This window comes from Pristis pectinata, chromosome 40 (assembly GCF_009764475.1).
Source record: "Pristis pectinata isolate sPriPec2 chromosome 40, sPriPec2.1.pri, whole genome shotgun sequence".
Lineage (NCBI taxonomy): Eukaryota > Metazoa > Chordata > Chondrichthyes > Rhinopristiformes > Pristidae > Pristis > Pristis pectinata.
Window position 1 is genome coordinate 662,155 of NC_067443.1, and position 20,785 is coordinate 682,939.

Here is a 20,785-nt window from a genome sequence, read left to right on the forward strand (position 1 = left end):
ACCCTTATTGTCCAGCATAACGGAAATGAAACCAAGGTTCCGGAGACAGTAATTAACACCTTATCCATTGAGTCAGCAGCTTGCCTGCTCTTGCTTGTGAGGTATTTTACCATCAGCTATAGTATAGATACTATTTTTTAACCCTTTACTTCCTCAGTAAGACTTGGGCAGTGGAGAATGGTGGAGGTTTGAAGCAGTGTTCTCCTGGAATGATAATAGGGTCAGGAATTGGGGTTGCATTGGTGATGGTTGAGGCTCCGAAGGTTGGAGAGAGGAGGTTGGGTATCCAGGAGAGGGATGGACTGACGGGGGTCACAGTGAAGAAGAACTGGTAACTGAAGAGTGGAGCAATGAGGAAGGAGAGATGGGAACCCTGATGTGATGGAAGGGAGAGGTTTCAGGAAAGAATGAAGTGAATGGTGAATGTGACCCAGGTGAAGCAAGATTGATGTACTGAGGAGCAATGTGTCTGAGGAGAAAGTGTGGCAGCGAGTGAGGGGAGATGGATGGAGTGACTAACCAGAGAAAGATGGAGTGAATGCAGAGAGTTGGAAGTGATTGTGGAAAGAGGAGAATTGAGGAGGGAGATTTCAATGCCCCAGGAAGGAGGGATGGATGGTAAGGAGCGAGGGCTGGGAGCTGAGGTGAGAGAGGAGGGTTGACTGAAGAGAGAGGTGTGAATGGCATTGGAGGATTGTGTGTTTGGGGTTGGAGGTGTGACATTTCTGGCACTGGTTTATCATGATGTTACCTCCCATCCCTCCAGTGTCTTCCCGTTTTTCCATCTACCTCACTTCTGTTACAGTTCTACCCTCGGACACAGCGCGGGAACTCCGGGGAGCGACAACTGGTGAACCTGGTCTGGGTTTGACCACCACCGCAGCAGGGTCTGAAAGCTCAGATGTCAGTGGAGGGATTCATTGAAGGGAACACTGCTCCACACGTTTCGTGCCTGAAATTCCTCTGGGCCAAGATCGAGGGGCATATAATAGAATGACAGAGGGTTGGGAGGGAGAGCTGGTGAAGGGAGCTTGGACGATATTTTTACCGTTGACCCAACAGTCCATTGCCAGAACTCCTGTCCAAGCCCAAAGACCAATCTGTTTCACCCTCCTGTGTCTGTTCCTGTATTCCAGACACGGAGAATTCCACCATGGAGCATCCCAAAGGATTATCAACCAGAGAGCCCACCCAGGAACCATCCTCTGTCCCAACAATAGATAAACACAAGGCTTGGTAGCTGAGGAATTGAGGGTGCATTCTCCCTCTGTGTCAGGCAGCTGTCACACTGCTTCACCTGCTGGATGGATTGTGCACGTACCCACGATGGACAGTGTGCCATTCTCTGAGGTTGCTTCATGGGGATGGAGGCCACAACTGGTGTTTCCTGGCAAAGAGATTTGAGTGGTCATTGGAGAAGTTTGAATCAGCTTCAGTAAAGTTCACAGTCGAGCAAAGGGAGCATGATGGGTTCTTTACTAAGTATAGCAGCCGGGCTTAACCAACAGAGCCAGGGTGATGAAGGATAATTGCGTAAATGGTGCAATGATCAATAAACCTGGGCTTTTGGAGATGGATAGAAGGTTGCGGGCTCAATAAATAGACTAACTTAGACCTGGATGGTCAAGGTTTCGGAGGACTAGAGGGTCCAGGCACAACTAGAGAGGTGGGTGGATGTTGGGCACTTCAGGGTTTGTGATGTTGTGGGGCAAAATGTCAGGGCAGCAGGCATTGTTTGAGAGGTTAGGGCATTCGAGGGCATTGTAGGATTTGGGCATCAGAGGATGTTAGATGTTTGAAGCAATGTTGGTTTTCTGTGGAAAGTTTGTGTTGTGGAGTGATAAATAGAGTCAGGGAATGGGGTTGGTATTGGTGGGCTGTGTGGGTTGTACTGTGGGTGTTGGAAGGAGTGGGTGGAGTGACTGAGCAGAGGGGCTGGAGAAAGAGGGATGGGCTCATGGACTGAAGAGGAGGATTGACTGGAGATGGGAAAATGACTGCATAGAAAGGGATGGATTGCAGCGGGAGAACTGGTGAACTCGGGAGCTGAAGCGTGATAGGGGAGAGGGAGGGGGAGAAAGAGGAGAGGAGAGATGGGAGTGTGGGATGGAGGGAATTGGAAAGAGGATGAAGTGATGTGAACTAATGAAGGGGGTTAATTGAAGAGGGGGGTGGTGCAGGGACGGGAAGGGTGTGGGTTGACTGAGTGGAATGGGTTGGCAGGGAAGAGGGGGACAGAGCGATTGTAGAGAGGGTGGAACTGAGGAAAGGCACGTCCTGGGTGAGGGGACAGAAGTAGAGCTACTGAGGAGTGATTGTGGTGAATGAAAGGAGAGGGATGGAGTGAGTGATGGGAGGGATGGACGGAATATATCAGCTGGCATGACCAAGGAGAGAGGGAGAATTATGGTCAGGGGATTGAGTGACTGAGGAGGGAAGGATGGACAATAAGCAAAGAGGGTTGGTCACAGGTGAGTGGGAAGGATCGAGTGAGGGAGGAGGTGTGGATTACCTGGGAGAAGTGTGTTGTGCATGTGGTTGGCGGTTTGTGGTGCTCAGCACTGGTACATCACTGATGGCAGTAATGATCCCACCCGTTCCCTCCACCCCAAGCAGCTGTGCATAAGTTTCTATTTCCCCCGTTCCCCACCCACCCAGATCCAAAGGAAGTGGTTCTTCCCTGGACCACTCTCTCATGTTTAGTTCCACCCTGGCCACCCGTTGGAGGTTTTATTAGTTTAAACTTTCCAATCGACTGCCATTCTCTTGATCCACATCAACAGTCAGCACAACTCAACTACCCAAGGGAGCAATGTCTAGGGAAGTTGGTTTGGGTTTGACCACCACCCCAGCAGGGTCTGCAAGCTCAGATAGGAGTGGTGGGGATCATTGTAGGGAACGTTGCTCCCCACATTGTCCCTGAAATTCACCCCAAGCCCGACTGAGGGCAGTGACATGGACTAATGGATGTCTGTGGAGGAGCAATGGAAGTCTATGGAGAGGCTCTGAATGATTCTGGTTTCTCCACTCACCCAGTTCTCTATTCAGCAAATTCCTGTCCCAGCCTGATATCTTGTTTCAGTGTCTCCACTCACCCGTGTATCTGTTCCTAATTCCAGACCCCCAGACAGCCCAAAGGGAACAACCTAAAGGGTCATCCACTGGAGAGCCAACCCCGGAACCGTCCTCTGTCCCAGCAGGGGAGACATCCTCAGGTACCAAGTCTTGTGTCAGTGGGGTCATTTAACAAGTCTGTAGCCGATTCACTTGTGTGATGTGTGTTTCAGCGGGATGTGAATGTTGGAATTAGTTCCACCCCCACTACCAACTTCAGAAGCAGCCGAGGCCTCTGCAGAGGGTAGTGAACTTTTCTGGAATCTCCTGTCTTAGACAGAGGATGCTTCAGGAGATTGTGTGGAGATGGGTCAGCGGATAGAGCAGGAGGACTGGAACATCGTGTTTGGTGCTTGAGGAAATGAAAGAGGCCGGTGGATGGGTTTGGAGTGACTTTCAGGCAGGCTATATAAAATGTATTTAAATTTATGAGGGGTATGGATCAGGTAAACTGGAGGAAACATCTCAACTCAACAGAGGTGAATGAAACCAGAGGACATAGACTTAAGCTCAGTGGTAAGAGATTGAGTGGGGATCTGAGGGTGTGGGCAACTTTTGCACCCAGGAGTGTGACTACCCGGCAGACACTGCCAGAGAGAGTGGTGGAAGCAGAGTCACTGACAGTATTTGTAAGTGTCGAGACGAGTAGTTGAAAGGCCGAAGGATAGAAGATCTGGGCTGTGCTGGTAGAGGGGATTAACACTGGATCCCACTGGTCGGTGTGGACATCCTTGGCCAAATGGCCTGTGTACATGCAGTATGAATCTGTAAGTAAAGATTGTGGTTTGGAGCAGGGAACAGGGTGGAGTTTTCACTGAAGACTAGAACCAGAGCTGGAACTGCAGCAGGACATGAGCACAGATCAGTAAACCGTCCTGTGATCAGAAAACATGGGGTTCAGCAGATCAATGGACCTGATCCACTGGGGGACGGTAATTGTGGCCCCAGTGCACAGGAGACAGGAGGTCTCTGTATGTTGCACGATGTGACTTGTCTGGTGGACAAGGCACTGGTGGAGTGTGGAGCTGTAAGAAACCTGGGCACCAGACGTCACTTGGAGGGTCTCGATATCGGACAGAATATTGAAGGATCAGGGCCTTGGAAAACACTGGGTGCTGGGGACATCTGAGTGCACACAGGCTCATGAATAAGACAGCAGTGACAAGGAGGGTCCCAACCCCCACCCCCCCCCCCCCACACACACACACACACACATCTCTATTCCAAACCCAGAGACTTCCCAAAGGTTATGAACATCAATTTGTTCACTGGCATGGAGATCAGGAAATGTGTGTTGCAGGGGATCACTGGCTGAGCCTGTGCTGATCGAATGGGAGGAGTTGGGATGGGGTGCTGAGGGATAGGAGACTGATCATCGTGTGGGGGGTGGGTGGGGATGCCTGGTGGGTTGAGGCAGAGAGGGTGTGCTGGGAACAAACTGGACACTTGGACTGTGGGAACATGAGAGGGTATGTGGAGGTTAATGACAAGGGGAGGTGTGGGTATCGGGAGTGTATGAGGTGTTGGGGTATGAGAGGGTGTTGTAGGATTTGGGCATCAGAGAATGGTGAAGGTTTGAAGCAATGTTGGGTGTTTGTGGAAAGCTTGTGTCGCGGAGCGATGACTGGGGTCAGGAATTGAGGTTGGCTTTGGTGGGCTGTGAGGGTGGGGTCACTCTGGGTGTTGGAGAGGGTGAGGGAGAATGATGAGTGGAGGGAGAGGGTGTAACTGGGAGAGTGATGGACTGACTGAGGTGAGAGAGGAGGACGGATGGAGATCAGAGGGAAGAATGACTCAGGGAATGAATGAGGAAGGAGAGATGGGAACTGAGACAGGATGGAGGGGAGAGGTTGCTGGAGCGAAAGGACAGACACAGTCCCTGACTGGCCACAAACCCACCAGAGTCTGCAAGCTCCAGTATCAGTAGTGGGGATCATTGAAGGGAACACTGATCCCCATGTTCAGTCATTGAAGCTGAACCTGGCTGTGACTGAGCGGGACAGAACTTTGGAAGGGAGAGTATTGAAGGGAGACGCATGATGTTGGTTTCTGCACAGACCCAGCCCTATCTTCCCCAAATCCCTGTCCCAGCCTGATGACTTGCTTTGCTGCTTCCAATCTCCTTTGTCTCGGTTCCTTTATTCCAGGCCCAGAGACTCCCACAAGGGAACCATCCAGAGAATCATCCAATGGAGCATCCACACAGGAGCCGTCTTCTGTCCCAGCAGGAGACACGTCCTCAGGTACCAAGACTGATGTCAATGGGGTCATTCAGCAAAGGCTGTGGCCTTCAGCTGCTGTGAGCTGATTCACTTGTAGATGTGCATTTCAACAGGACCTGATAGCTGGAGTCACTTCTACGCCCCGCTGCCAAATTCAGAAGTGCCTGAGACCTCTGGCAATATGGGTGCACTTGCCCGGAATGGTCAACCTTGAACAGAGGCTGGTGCAGTTCACGGTGTGGAGGTTCATCATTGGACAGAGCTGGAGTACTGAGATCTGGGTCAAGGATTGGAAAGTGGCCGGTGGGTGGTTTTGGAGTGACCTTCTGGCAGGATATACAAGACTGAATTATAAATTTATGAGGGGGACTGATTGGGTTGACTGCAGGAAACATGTCCTGTTATCAGAAGTGAATAAAGACAGAGTTTGTCGATTCAGGGTAAGGGTTAAGCTATTTAGAAGGGATTCCAGCAATATGTCGGCACTCCAGAGGACACGTGGAGGTTCAAGGTATCAGGGACCATGTTGGAGTGTGAGGGCCTTGGAGTACACTGGAGGATCTGAAGAACGGAGTGCACGCAGGCTGTGGACATCTGAGGGCCCTTGGATATACCAGTGATATCAGAGTGCAAAGTGGGTTGGATGCACTCCCGTGCCTCTTTTCCTTTATTCCAGAGCTGAAGACTTCCCCAAGAGAACAGCCGAGAGGATCATCAACTGGAGAGCCCACCCAGGAACCGTCCTCTGTCCCAGTGAGGGAGCTATCCTCAGGTACCAAGTCTTGTGTCTGTGAGGTTTATTTAATATCTCTCTCTCTCTCTCTCGTGGACCCATTGCCTGCTGGACACGCAGTGCAGCAGAGGGGTGAATGACGGTGTCAGTTGTTTCTCTCACAGCTCAGTTCCAAACTTCAGCACCATCTGAGATATCTTGCGGGTGCGGTGTCCATTTCCACGGTGAATAAATAGCACCTTGGTCTGAGGCTGGTTCATGGGGCCGGGTGAGATAGGTTGGTGGCCAGAATATGAAGAGTGAGACAAGAGGTTTGGTAGTTGAGGGAATTTAAGTAGTCCCTGGAAATGTTTCAGTTGTCTTATGTTGTCGTCAGCAGTGTTGTCGTGGAATGATGAACAGGGTCAGGAATTGGGGTTGCACTGGTGACTTGTGACAGTTGAGGCTCTGTGAGTGTTGGAGAGAGGGATCCAGGAGAGGGATCGACTGACGGGGTCACAGGGAAGAAGAACTGGTAACTGAAGAGTGGAGCAATGAGCAAGGAGAGATGGGAACCCTGATGCGATGGAAGGGAGAGGTTTCAGGAAAGAATGAAGTGAATGGTGAATGTGACCCAGGTGAAGCAAGATTGATGTACTGAGGAGCAATGTGTCTGAGGAGAAAGTGTGGCAGCGAGTGAGGGGAGATGGATGGAGTGACTAACCAGAGAAAGATGGAGTGAATGCAGAGAGTTGGAAGTGATTGTGGAAAGAGGAGAATTGAGGAGGGAGATTTCAATGCCCCAGGAAGGAGGGATGGATGGTCAGGAGCGAGGGCTGGGAGCTGAGGTGAGAGAGGAGGGTTGACTGAAGAGAGAGGTGTGAATGGCATTGGAGGATTGTGTGTTTGGGGTTAAAGGTGCTACCTTTTTGAAACTGGTTTATCATGACGTTACCCCCCATCTCTCCAGTGTCTTCCCTCTTTTCCTTCTACTTCACTGCTGTAACAGATCTACACTCGGACACAACGCGGGAACTCCGGGGAGCAACAATTGGTGAACCTGGTCTGGGTTTGACCACCACCCCTGCAGAGTCTGAAAGCTCAGGTGTCAGTGGAGGGGTTCATTGAAGGGAACACTGCTCTTCACGTTTAGTGCCTGAAATTCATCTGGGCCAAGACTGAGGGGCATATAATGGAATGACAGAGGGTTGGGAAGGAGAGCTGGTGAAGGGAGCTTGAATAATTTTCTGCCATCGACCCTAACATCTTTTATCAGAACTCCTGCCCCAGCCTAATTGTTCCACCCTCCTGTGTCTCTGTTCCTGTATTCCAGACACAAAGACTTCCACCATGGAGCATCCCAAAGGATCATCAACCAGAGAGCCCACCCAGGAACCATCTTCAGTCCCAGCGGGAGATACATCCTCAGGTACCAAGCCGTGTGTTTGAGGGTCCATTTCTCCCTTTGTGGCAAGCAGCTGTCAAACACTGCTTCACCTGCTGGATGTGCAGTGCACTGGGGCGTGAGTGACAGAGACAGTTGTTCCCTCCATCCCCCCAAGATCAACTTCAGCAGTGACAGAGAGCACTCAGAGGATTGTGCACATACCCACGATGGACAATGTGACATGCTCTGAGGTTGCTTCATGGGGGTGGAGGCTACACCTGATGTTTGCTAGCAAAGAGATTTGAGTGGTCACTGGGGATGTTTGAATCAGCTTCAGTAAAGTTCACAGTCGAGCAGAGGGAACATGATGGGTTCTTCACGAAGTATAGCAGCCGGGCTTGACCAACGGAACCAGGGTTATGAACGATAATTGGGAAAATGGTGCAAAGATCAATAAACCTGGGCTTTTGGAGATGGATGGAAGATTGTGGGCTCAATAAATTTGCTAAGTTGGACCTGGATGGTCAAGGTTTCGGAGGACTAGAGTGTCCAGGCACAACTAGAGAGGTGGGTGAATGTTGGGCACTTGAGGGTTTGTGATGTTGTAGGGCACAATGTCAGGGCAGCAGTCAGTGTTTGAGAGGTTGGGGCATTCGAGGACATTGTAGGATTTGTGCATCAGAGGATGTTAGATATTTGAAGCAATGTTGGGTTTCTGTGGAAAGTTTGTGTTGTGGAGTGATAAATAGAGTCAGGGAATGGGGTTGGTATTGGTGGGCTGTGTGGGTTGTACTGTGGGTGTTGGAGGGAGTGGGTGGAGTGACTGAGCAGAGGGGCTGGAGTAACAGAGGGATGGGCTCACGGATTGAAGAGGAGGATTGACTGGAGATGGGAAAATGACAGCAGAGAAAGGGATGGATTGCAGCGGGGAGAACTGGTGAACTCGGGAGGCGAAGGGTGATAGCGGAGAGGGAGGGGGAGAAAGAGGGGAGTTTGGATGTGAGTGTGGGATGGAGGGAATTGGAAAGAGGATGAAGTGATGTGAACTAATGAAGGGGGTTAATTGAAGAGGAGGGTGGTGCAGGGATGGGAAGGGTGTGGGTTGACTGAGTGGAATGGGTTGGCAGGGAAGAGGGGGACAGAACGATTGTAGAGAGGGTGGAACTGAGGAAAGGCACGTCCTGGGTGAGGGGACAGAAATAGAGCTACTGAGGAGTGATTGTGGTAAATGAAAGGAGAGGGATGGAGTGACTGATGGGAGGGATGGACAGAATATATCAGCTGGCATGACCAAGGAGAGAGGGAGAATTATGGACAGGAGATTGAGTGACTGAGGAGGGAAGGATGGACAATAAGGAAAGAGGGTTGGTCACAGGTGAGTGGGAAGGATCGAGTGAGGGAGGAGGTGTGGATTACCTGGGAGAAGTGTGTTGTGCATGTGGTTGGAGGTTTGTGATGCTCAACACTGGTACATCACTGATGGCAGTAATGATCCCACCCGTTCCCTCCATCCCAAGCAGCTGTGCATAAGTTTGTATTTCCCCCTGTTCGCCTCCCACCCAGATCCGCAGGAAGTGGCGCTTTCTTGGACCATTCTCTCATGTTTAGTTCTACCCTGGCCAGCCATTGGAACACTTATTTGTTTTGCCTTTCCAATCGACTGCCATTCTCTTGATGCACATCAACAGTCGGACACAACTCAACTACCCAAGGGAGCAATGTCTGGAGAAGCTGGTTTGGGTTTCACCACCACCCCAGCAGGGTCTGCAAGCTCAAGTGGGAGCGGTGGAGATTACTGAAGGGAACCTTGCTCCCCACATTGTCCCTGAAATTCACCCCAAACCCGACTGAGGGCAGTGACGTGGACTAATGGATGTCTGTGGAGGAGCAATGGAAGTCTATGGAGAGGCACTGAATGATTCTGGTTTCTCCACTCACCCAGTCCTCTATCCATCAAATTCCTGTCCCAGCCTGGTGTCTTGTTTCAGTGTCTCAATTCGACCCTGTCTCTGTTCCTTATTCCAGACCCCCAGACATCCACAAGGGAACAAACCAAAGGATCATCCACTGGAGAGCCAACCCAGGAACTGTCCTCTGTCCCAGCAGGGGAGACATCCTCAGGTACCAAGTCTTGTGTCAGTGGGGTTAGTTAACAAGTTTGTGGGCCAGAAGGTGTGATGAACAGATTCACTTGTTCGATGTGTGTTTCAGCGGGATGTGAATGTTGGAAATGGTTCTACCCCCACTGCCAAAGTCAGAAATATCCGAGGCCTCTGGAAAGGGTGGTGAACTTTTCTGGAATCACCTGTCTTGGTGGGAGGATGCTCCAGGATATTGTGCGGAGATGGGTCAGTGATAGTGCAGGAGGACTGGGACCTGGTGCTGGGTGGTTGAGGAAATGAAAGAGGCCGGTTTGTGGGTTTGGAGTGACCTTCAGGCAGGATATATAAAATGTAAGTGAAATTATATGGGGTACGGATCGGGTAATCTGTAGGAAACATCTCAACTTAACAGAAGTGAATGAAACCAGAGGAGGTAGATTTGGGCTCTGGGGTAAGAGATTTAGTGGGGATCTGAGGGTGTGGGCACCTTTTGCAGCCAGTGAGTGGTGACTACCGGGCATACACTGTCGGTGAAAGTGGTGGAAGCAGAGTCACTGACAGCATTTTTAGGTGTCCAGACGAGCAGTTGAAAGGCCTGAGGATAGAAGATCTGGGCTGTGCTGGGAGAGGGGATTAACACTGGTTCCCGCTGCTCGGCATGGACATCCTGGTCCAAGTAACCTGTCCATGCAGGATGACTCTGTGACTAAGGATTGGGGCAGGTAACAGGGTGGAGACCAGAACCACAGCTGGAACTGCAGCAGGACATGAGCGCTGATCAGTAAACCGTCCTGTGATCAGAAAACATGGGCTTCAGCCGATCAATTTTCCCGACCCACTGGGGGATGGTGATTGCGGCCCCAGTGCACAGGAGAGTTAGGAAGGCTCTGCATGTTGCACGAAGAGGCTTGTCTGTGGGACAAGGCACTGGTGGAGTGTGGAGCTGTAAGAAACCTGGGCACCAGAGATCACTTGGAGGGTCTTGATATTGGACAGAATGTTGAAGGATCAGGGCCTTGGAAAACACTGGGTGTTAGTGACATCTGAGTGCACACAGGCTCATGTATGGGATTGCAGTGAGAAGGAGGGTCCCACCCCCACACACACACATCTCCATTCCAGTCCCAGCCACACTCCGAAGGCAACAGCCCAAAGCATCATAAACTGGAGAGCTCACTCTGGAACCGTCCTCTGTCCCAGTGGGAGACTCATCCTCACGCACAAAGTCTTGAGTGTGTGATGTTTCAATCAATATCTCTCATGCTGTGATATAGAACTTCTCGCAGACTGCTTCACCTGCTGGGCGTGCAATGCAGCAGGGAGGTGAATGATGGTGTTAGTTGTTCATCTCTCCCCTCTGTGCCGAACTTCAGCAGCGTCTGAGATCCCTTGATGGGGCGGTGCCAGTCTCGACTGTGGACAATCAGCACCTTGGTCTGAGGCTCATTCTTGGGACTGGATGAGATTGGTTCGCAGCCAGAGCAGGAGAACTGAGGCCTGGGGTTTGGTAACTGAGGGAATTTGAGTGGTCACGGGGGATTTTGAGTCACCTTCGGGAATAAATGGAATCTGGGTCTGGAAGTGGTCAGGAGTCTTCACTTATGCTGACAGCCAGGGCTGACAACAAGCTGCAAGGTTGTGACTATCAATTTGTTCACTGGCATGGAGATCAGGAAATGTGGGCTTCAAGGGATCACTGGCCGAGCCTGGGCTGATCGAATGGGAGGAGTTGGGATGGGGTGGTGGGGGATAGAAGAGTGGTCATCGTGTGTGGCGGGCCTGGGATGCCTGGTGGGTTGATGCACAGAGGGATGGGTGGGGACACACTGGACACTTGGACTGTGGGGATATTGGAGGGTACATGGAGGTTATTGACATCGGGAGGTGCGTTGTATCAGGGAGCGGATGAGGTGTTGGGGTATGAGAAGATGTTGTAGGATTTGGGCATCAGAGAATGGTGAAGGTATGTAGCAATGTTGGGTGTTTGTGGAAAGCTTGTATCGTGGATCGATGACTGGGGTCAGTAATTAAGGTTGGCTTTGGTGGGCTGTGAGGGTGGGGGCACTGTGGGTGTTGGAGAGGGTGAGGGAGAATGATGAGTGGAGGGAGAGGGTGTAACTGGGAGAGTGATGGACTGACTGAGGTCAGAGAGGAGGACGGATGGAGATCAGAGGGAAGAATGACTCAGGGAATGAATGAGGAAGGAAAGATGGGAACTGTGACAGGATGGAGGGGAGAGGTTGCTGGAGCAAAAGGACAGACACAGTCCCCAGTGGACCACAAACCCACCAGTGTCTGCAAGCTCCGGTATCAGTAGTATGGATCCCTGAAGGTGACATAGATCCCCATGTTCTGCCATTGAAGCTGAACCTGGCTGTGAATGAGGGGAGTGATCTGGAGGGACAGAGCTTCGGAAGGGAGAGTTATACAAGGGAGTCGCATGATGTTGGTTTCTCCCCACACCAAGGCTCTCTTCCCCAAAGTCCTGTCCCAGCCTGATGACCTGCTTTGCTGCTTCCAATCTCCCATGTGTCTGTTCGTTTATTCCAGGCCCAAAGACTTCCACAAGGGAACCATCCAGAGAATCATCCAGTGGAATATCCACACAGGAGCTGTATTCTGTTGCAGCAGGAGTCATGTCTTCAGGTATCAAGGCTTATGTTAATGGGGTCATTCAACAAGGCTGTGGCCCCGAAGCTCCTGTGAGCTGATTCAATTATAGAGGTGCATTTCAGCAAGACGTGATATATGGGGTCAGTTCTACCACTCGCTGCCAATTTCAGAAGTGCCTGAGACCTCTGGAAAGGTGGGTCCACTTTCCTGGAATGGTCAGCCTTGGATGCAGGCTGCTATAGTTCATGATGTGGACGTGGGTCAGTGGACAGAGCAGAAGGACTGAGATCTTGGGTTTGGTGGTCGAGAAAAGGAAAGTTGCCGGTGGGTGGGTTTGGAGTGACCTTCAGGCAGGATATACAAGACTGCAGTATGAATTTATGAGGGGTACTGATTGGGCTGACTGCAGGAAATATGTCCTGTTATCAGAAGTGAATAAAGCTAGAGGACGTCAACTCAGAGTAAGGGTTAAGATATTTAGAAGGGATTTCAGCAAGATGACTACAGACCAGAGGACAGTTCGAGGGTCAACATATCAGGGAGCATGTTGGAGTGTCAGGGCCTTGGAGTACACTGGAGGTTGGGAAGAACGGGAGTACACGGAGGATCTGGGCATCAGATGGCCCTTGGATATCCCACTGATATCGCAGTGCAAGTTGGGTTGGATGCACTCGCATGCCTCTGTTCCTTTATTCCAGAGCTGAAGACTTCCGGAAGGGAACAGCAGAGTGGATCACCAACTGGAGAGCCCACCCAGGAACCGTCCTCTGTCCCAGTGAGGGAGACGTCCTCAGGTACCAAGTCTTGTGTCTGTGAGGTTTATTTCATCTCTCTCACTCTCGTGGACCGATTGCCTGCTGGACATGCAGTGCAGCAGGGGGGTGAATGACGGTGTCAGTTGTTTCTCTCTCAGCTCAGTTCCAAACTTCAGCACCATCTGAGATATTTTGAGAGTTTGGTGTCCATTTCCATGCTGGACAATTAGCACCTTGGTGTGAGGCTGGTTCATGGGGCCGGGGAGATAGGTTGGTGGCCAGAATATGAAGAGTGAGACCCGAGGTTTGGTGGTTGACGGAATTTAAGTAGTCCCTGGAAACGTTTCAGTTGCCTTCAGGAACTCTCAGGATCTGGGTGAGGGAGTGGCTGGGAGTCTTCACTGAGGATGACGGCCGGGGTTGGCAACCAGCAGCAGGGTTCTGAATGCCAATGTGGTCAGTAACATGGAGATCAATAAATGTGGGCTTCAGGGGATCACTGGATGAGTTTGGGCTGATCAAATGAGGGGCGATGTGATGGGCGGCTGGTCATCATACAGGGGGAAGACTGGAGGGCTCAGGCCCAGTTGGAGAGATGGGTACATGTTGGGCACTTGGACAGTGGGAATATTGGAGGGTAGTTGGAGGTTCGTGACATGAGGGGCACAGAGTGTTGTGATGGGCAGAGTTTGAAGTGTTGGGGCATTAGAGGGCATTGTAGGACTTGGGCAGTGGAGAATGGTGGAGGTTTGAAGCAGTGTTGTCGTGGAATGATGAAGAGGGTCAGGAATTGGGGTTGCATTGGTGACTTGTGACGATTGAGGCTCTGTGAGTGTTGGAGAGAGGAGGCTGGGTATCCAGGAGAGGGATGGACTGACGGGGGTCACAGGAAAGAAGAACTGCTAACTCCAGAGTGGAGGAATGAGGAAGGAGAGATGGGGACCCTGATGGGATGGAGGGGAGAGGTTTCAGGAAAGAATGAAGTGAATGGAGAGGAAAGATGGAGGGATGGTGTGACCCAGCTGAAGCAAGTCTGATGTACTGAGTGAGCAGCAAATGTCTGAGGAGAAAGTGTGGCAGCGAGTGAGGGGAGATGGATGGAGTGACTAACCAGAGAAAGATGGAGTGAATGCAGAGAGTTGGAAGTGATTGTGGAAAGAGGAGAATTGAGGAGGGAGATTTCAGTGCCCCAGGAAGGAGGGATGGATGGTAAGGAGCGAGGGCTGGGAGCTGAGGTGAGAGAGGAGGGTTGACTGAAGAGGGAGGTGTGAATGGCATTGGAGGATTGTGTGTTTGGGGTTGGAGATGCGACCTTTTTGACACTGGTTTATCATGATGTTACCCCCCATCTCTCCAGTGACTTCCCGTTTTTCCATCTACCTCACTGCTGTTACAGATCTTCTGTTGCAGTGGGGCTATGGTAGCTGTTTAGGAGGGTGAGTTCTTGGTGTGAGACTAAGTATCTTAGATTCATGGAGTCAAAAAGTTTTCTTTCCAGTCAGAAATGCTCCATTCCCCCACCTCCTGTCCCAGCCTGCCGACAGGTTTTGGTGATTGCCCTCTTCTAATCCCTTGTGTTCCTTCATTTGTTTCAGATCCACAGACTACCAAAGGTGAAGTTTACAGAGAGTCATCAACCAGAGAGACGACTCAGCAAACGTCCTCTGCCCCAGAAGTAGAGACATGCTCAGGTATCCATTTGTGTGTGTGTGTGTGTGGGGGGCGGGGGGGGTGGTCTTCTGGGCAAAGCTGTGTCGTCCAGCTGCAGTACTGGAGTAAATATGGTTAGTGTTGGAGAAACGCTCCTGAACACCTTGTATTCCTCGTGTAACTATCACAGCCGAGTCTCCTTTCCTGACAGTCTGTACGTCCCCTCAGTCCACACATTTCACACTCCACCCTCGCCTCTGATGGTCTGTACGTCTCCTCACCCCACGCCTCCCTCGCTCCACATGCCTCTCACTGCACCCCATGGCCTTTCTCTGACCGTTCGTCCATCTCATCTGTGGAAGTCAGTGATTCCCGTCCAATGATGTTCAGAATTACACCTCCCTCTACATGCCCCCGTCCCTCCGTGCGCCCCCGTCGCTCCATGCGCCCCCAGTCCCTCCTTTCGCCCTGTCCCTCCGTGTGCCCCCAGTCCATCCTTGCGCCCCCAGTCCCTCCACGTGCCCCCGTCCCTCCACACGCCCCCGTCCCTCTGCGCGACCCCTGTCCCTCTGTGCACCCTTTCCTCTGCGCGCGGTCCCCTTGGTCCCTCCAGCCCTGTCCACCTCATCTCCTGCCCTCGCACCAGCCCCGTTTGAGTTGAGCTCGTGGTGTGTTGTATCCTCCCACCAACACTCTCATCTCCGTCCATCACACTGTGGGTGTTGCTGCCTCCGGCTCTGCTCAGGCGGAGGTGTGACTGAAGACTTCTCTCCATCTTCCAGTCCAGGGTCTCCCGACAGTGGAGGAATGTGAGAAGATGATCCGCGAGGCCCAGGTGTTGTACATTGGGCAGAACAACCCGGGAAACTCCGAGGAGATGAAGAAGCATCTACGTAAGGTGAAGGATTTATCCAACATTTGTTCCAAAATGTGGAAATTCTGCTTAATGTGGCAGTGATTGTACCGCCCCACCCATGAGTGGTGAGTTCCCCCTCCCAAACCAGTGACCGGCAAACCCCACACTCCCTCAGTGAATGGTGACTGTCCCTGCTCAGCGAGGAGCCGCTGCTGCTCCCAATTGACTTGATGTTGTTTTCCTCCACAGTCAGTATCACTTCAACGTCTGAGTCACCGTAAATACTCGGCCCTCTGCCCCCACTGGCCCTCCGCCTCTGCTGGCTCTCCACCCTACCCTACCCTCCCCGCCAATGAACCATCGACTTTGCCTTTTCCCAGTCAGCCTTGCCTCTTCATTCCCAGATATCATTGAGTTTCCCACCACATTTACCATTGATTGACCATCTTCGCTCAGCACCAGTTACCACAGTTTGGGGATGAAGGTCACTTTGAGCAGATTCCCATCAGTTTGTGCAGAAAAGGTTCCACTGGTTTGTTGGGGGAGAGGTTTTCCACTGGTGTTAAGTGAAAGGTTTCCCCTCAGTTTTGCAGGGAAGGTTATCTCCCAGTCCGTGGACAGGAGCAGGGAGTTCCGCTTGTTTTGAGAAACTGAATTTACAGTTATGGGCAATGAGATTCCACAAGTTTGGGGTTTGGGTTTCCAACCATATGGCAGGAAGGGTGAAGAACACACACAAAATAGATGCTGCAAGCTGCCAGCAGTCAGTCGGCATTGTGGAAGGAGAAACAGAGTTAATGTTTCAGCTCAGAGACCCTTTGTCAGAACTAGCTGGGAAAGGGGGGGAAACGGCATGGAGATGGGGGGTTGGTTCCACTGATCTGTATGAAGGTGGGTTGTAGGGAAAGGAATTTAGCTGGTTTGAGGGGTGAGGGGAATCTCCTGGATTGAGGGAGGTAGAGGGAATCCCATGCTGTGGGGCAGGGGTGAGGGGACGTCCCCCGCTTTGGGGCGTGGTGAAGGGGGAAATCCCCTGGTTGTTGGGAGAATTACCTGCTTTGTGGTGGGGATTTTCTTTCTACAGTCAGAGGAACGTGGAACATTTTGGAGGAAGGGGTTATCTCTGGTTGAGGGAGGACACTCTTGATTTGATGGAAGGGGATTCCCCTGGATGTGTGGAGTGCAGGGTGTGGGTCTTCACTGGTGTATGTGTGGTAGGGGGAGGTGATTCCCCCACTGTGGTGGGAGCCGGCGATGATTCCCCTGATGTGGGAGAGGAGGTGATTCCACTCAAGTTGGGGGGGAGGGGGGTGATTCCCCTGGTGTGCAGACAAGGAGATCTGCATGAGTTGTGAGGAAGGGGTTTCCACTGGAGCAGAGGGAGGGGATTCCCATGGGTTGGGAGTAGGGTGGATGGCGATTTGTGATGAATGTGAATCCTCTAATTTGGAAGGAATGGAATTCTCCCGGGGTTTAGGGGATGTGGTTCTTGGTGTTAATGGGAGGGAATCCCCTGGTGCGAAGTGATGGATTCTGTGGGTGATCAGAGGAGGGGTTCTCTGCTGTCCTGCTCTGGGCCATGATCCCCACACAGTGTAGTCTAACCGCGTTCATTCACCACTACACCTGTCGCTCATCAACAACTCCCCTGGTCCACAGGTGCTGATGGAGCAGTCCCCCTGCAAGTATGTCCTGTCCAAGGCCAACGGTCAACAGAAGAGAAAACGCAAGAAGAGGAAAAGGAACTGATACGGAAGATCCTGGATTGTGATCATTCAACGTATCATAGGATGATGGACTGGGAGGGGGGTGAGGGTGTGGTGGCAGTGGGGTGTTGTGTGGGGAGTGTGTGATGGTGGTGGGGAAACCAGGCTAAAACTGTGTAATCATCCATCTCATCATTCTGTATTTTCTACATTTTATTGCAAAACAGGTTACCTTTTCAGTCTGTCGGTTACAACTTTGATTATTTCTCAATGATTGTGGGTAATGATTTAATCAAAGTAATGAAAGACACATTCGTGTTCTTGCAATGTGCCTCTGATTTTCTGTGTTTCTGATACATCTGATAGTACACAGTAGTGTTGATGGAGGAGGTATTTCTGTTTGACTTCAGCTGTGATGTTATGCTCATTTATCTATTTCATTAGAAGTAATGCAATAAAAACACAAAATAAATCCACATATTTCAAATAACTTGCCGATAAAGGAGATCAATCTAAGCGATTACAGATGACACAAAAATTAGTAGTGGCACTGAGACTGAGGGTAGTCTAAGGTTACAGAATGATATTGATTACTTCGGAAAATGGGCAGAGAAATGGTTGGAATTTAATTCTAACGAGTGTGACCTGATGGCCTTTGGGAATAAAGGTAGGGCACGTGCAATCAATAGTAGGGCCCTGGTGAGTATTGCCGAACACAGGGATCCTGGTGTACAAGTTTTGTGTCTGTGGCTGTGAGTTTTTTTCTTTAACCCACACGGTCAATTACACTGCTTCATGAGGAACAGCTGGAGAGAATCTTCTTTTAACAGCGGCAACACTTCAGGGATCATTTGAAGCTGAAAACAACTTTTGCTCCTCTCCTGTCCTCATATTCCATCAGACTTCCTCCACTGGAACAAGTCAGCCTGATCAGTTGGTCTTAACGCCAATATATCAGATGTGGATTTGCCCACAAAGAGCTGCTCCCAATTAACTCCCACTGACTCCTGTCTAAAAGTGTCATAATTTACCCTCCCAAAATTCAGCACATTCCCCAAGGTCCAGACCTATTCTTCTTCATAACTAGCTTAAAACTGAAGGAGTTGTGGTCACTGTTGCCTAAATGGAAGCTGGTCCAGGATGAAGTAGTTAATTGGATTCAACATTGACAGTAGGAGAAGACAAAGAGTGACAGTAGAAACATAGAAAACCTACAGCACAGTTCAGGCCCTTTGGCCCAAAAAGCCGTGCCGAACATGTCCCTACCTTGGAAATTACTAGGCTTCCCCCTATCCCTCAATTTTTCTCAGCTCCATGTACCTATCCAAAAGTCTCTTAAAAGACCCTATCATATCCCCCTCCACTGCCGTTACCGGCAGCCCATTCCATGCACTCACCACTCTGAGTAAAAACCTTACCCCTGACATCTCCTCTGTACCTACTCCCCAGCACCATAAACCTATGTGCTCTTGTGGCCACAATTTCAGCCCTGAGGAACAGCCTCTGACTATCTACCCGATCAATACCTTTCATCATCTTATATACCTCTATCAGGTTCCCCCTCATCCTCTGTCCCTCCAAGGAGAAAAGGCCGAGTTCCCTCAACCTGCTTTCATAAGGTATGATCCGTATTCCAGGCAGCAACCTTGTAAATCTCCTCTGCATCCTTTCTATGGCTTCCTGTAGTGAGGTGACCAGAATTGACCACAGTACTCCACGTGGGGTCTGACCAGGGTCCAATATAGCTGCAACATTACCTCTTGGCTCCTAAATTCAATTCCACGATTGATGAAGGACAATACACCATGTGCATTCTTAACTACAGAGTCAACCTGTGCAGCTGCTTTGAGCATCCTATGGACACAAACCCCAAGATCCCTCTGATCCTCACACTGCCAAGAGGCCTACCATTAATACTATATTCTGCAATCATATTTGACCTACCAAAATGAACCACTTCGCACTTATCTGGGTTGATCTGCATCTGCCACTTCTCAGCCCAACTTTGCATCCTATCTATGTCCCTCTGACAGCCCTCCATACTATCCACAACACCTCCAACCTTTGTGTCATCTGCAAACTTACTAACCCACCCCTTCACTTCCTCATCCAGGCCGTTTATAAAAATCATATAAGAGGGTCCCAGAACAGATCCCTGTGGTACACCACTGGTCACCAACCTCCATGCAAAATATGACCCGTCAGCAACCACTCTTTGCCTTCTGTGGACCAGCCAGTTCTGGATCCACACTGCAATGTCCCCTTGGATCCTGTGCCTCCTTACTTTCTCAATAAGCCTTAATGGGGTACCTTATCAAATGCCTTGCTGAAATCCATATACACTACATCTACTACTCTCCCTTCACCGATGTGTTTAGTCACATCCTCAAAAAATTCAATCAGTTCGTAAGGTAGGACCTGCCCTTGACAAAGCCATGCTGACTATTCCTAATCATATTATACCTCTCCAAATGTTCATAAATCCTGCCTCTCAGGATCTTCTCCATCAGCTTACCAACCACTGAGGTAAGACTCACTGGTCTATAATTCCCTGGGCTACCCTTACTCCACTTCTTGAATAAGGGAACAACACCTGCAACCCACCAATCTTCCGGAACCTCACGCATCTCCATTGATGATGCAAAGATCATCGTCAGATGCTCCGCATTCTCCTCCCTCACCTTCCAGAGCAGCCTGGGATACATCTCATCCGGTCCCGGTGACTTATCCAACTTGATGCTTTCCAAAAGTTTCAGCACTTCCTCTTTCTTAATATCTACATGCTCAAGCTTTTCAGCCCACTGCAAGTCCCCACTACAATCCCCCCAGATCTTTATCCATAGTGAATACTGATGTAAAGTATTTATTAAGTACCTGCACTATTTCTTCCGGATCCATACACACTTCCCACTGCTGCACTTGATAGGCCCTATTCTTTCGCATTTTATCCTCTTGCTCTTCAAATACCTGTAGAATGCCTTGGGGGTTTCCTTAATCCTGCCCGCCAAGGCCTTCTCATGTCCCCTTCTGGCTCTCCTAATTTCCTTCTGAAGCTCCTTCCTATTAGCCTTATACTCTTCCAGATCTCTAACATTACCGAACTATCTGTATCTTTCGTAAACTTTTCTTTTCAATTTGACTAGATGTATTATAGCCTTTGTATGCCACTGTTCCTGTATCCTATCGTGACTCCTGTCTCATTGGAACATGCCTATGCAGAACTCCACACAAATATCCCCTGAATATTTGCCACATTTCTTCCGTACTTTTCCCTGAGAACATCTGTTCCCAATTTAATCTTCCAATTTCCTGCCTGAGAGCCTCATAATTCCCTTTACTCCAAGTAAACGCCTTTCTAGTCTGTCTGTTCCTATCCCTCTCCAATTCTATTGTAAAGGAGATAGAATTATGATCACTATCTCTAAAATGTTCTTCCACCGAGAGATCTGACACCTGACCAGGTTCATTTCCCAATACCAAATCAAGCACAGTCTCTCCTCTTGTAGGCTTATCTTCATATTGTGTCACGAATCCTTCTTGAACACACCTAACAAACTCCACCCCATCTAAACCCCTCACTGTATGGAGATGCCAATCGATGTTTGGGAAATTAAAATCTCCCATCACAGCAACTCTTATTTTCACACCTTTCTAGGATCTGCTTTCCT

The 20,785-nt window shown here is 50.3% G+C and overlaps 1 protein-coding gene across 1 annotated transcript in view; it reads left to right on the forward strand.

Moving 5' to 3' along the window:
• LOC127587385 (mucin-5AC-like) overlaps nt 1–17,593 on the forward strand; it is a 279,133-nt gene extending 261,540 nt beyond the window's left edge. Inside the window, exons 48-57 of the mRNA XM_052045684.1 lie at nt 3,120–3,215; nt 5,262–5,357; nt 6,013–6,108; nt 7,382–7,477; nt 9,461–9,556; nt 12,088–12,183; nt 12,849–12,944; nt 14,501–14,596; nt 15,338–15,453; nt 17,071–17,593. Of these exons, the coding sequence (XP_051901644.1) occupies nt 3,120–3,215; nt 5,262–5,357; nt 6,013–6,108; nt 7,382–7,477; nt 9,461–9,556; nt 12,088–12,183; nt 12,849–12,944; nt 14,501–14,596; nt 15,338–15,453; nt 17,071–17,160 (974 nt within the window). The 3' untranslated portion in view covers nt 17,161–17,593. The remainder of the gene's footprint in view (nt 1–3,119; nt 3,216–5,261; nt 5,358–6,012; nt 6,109–7,381; nt 7,478–9,460; nt 9,557–12,087; nt 12,184–12,848; nt 12,945–14,500; nt 14,597–15,337; nt 15,454–17,070) is intronic.
• The last annotated feature ends 3,192 nt before the right edge of the window (nt 17,594–20,785 follow it).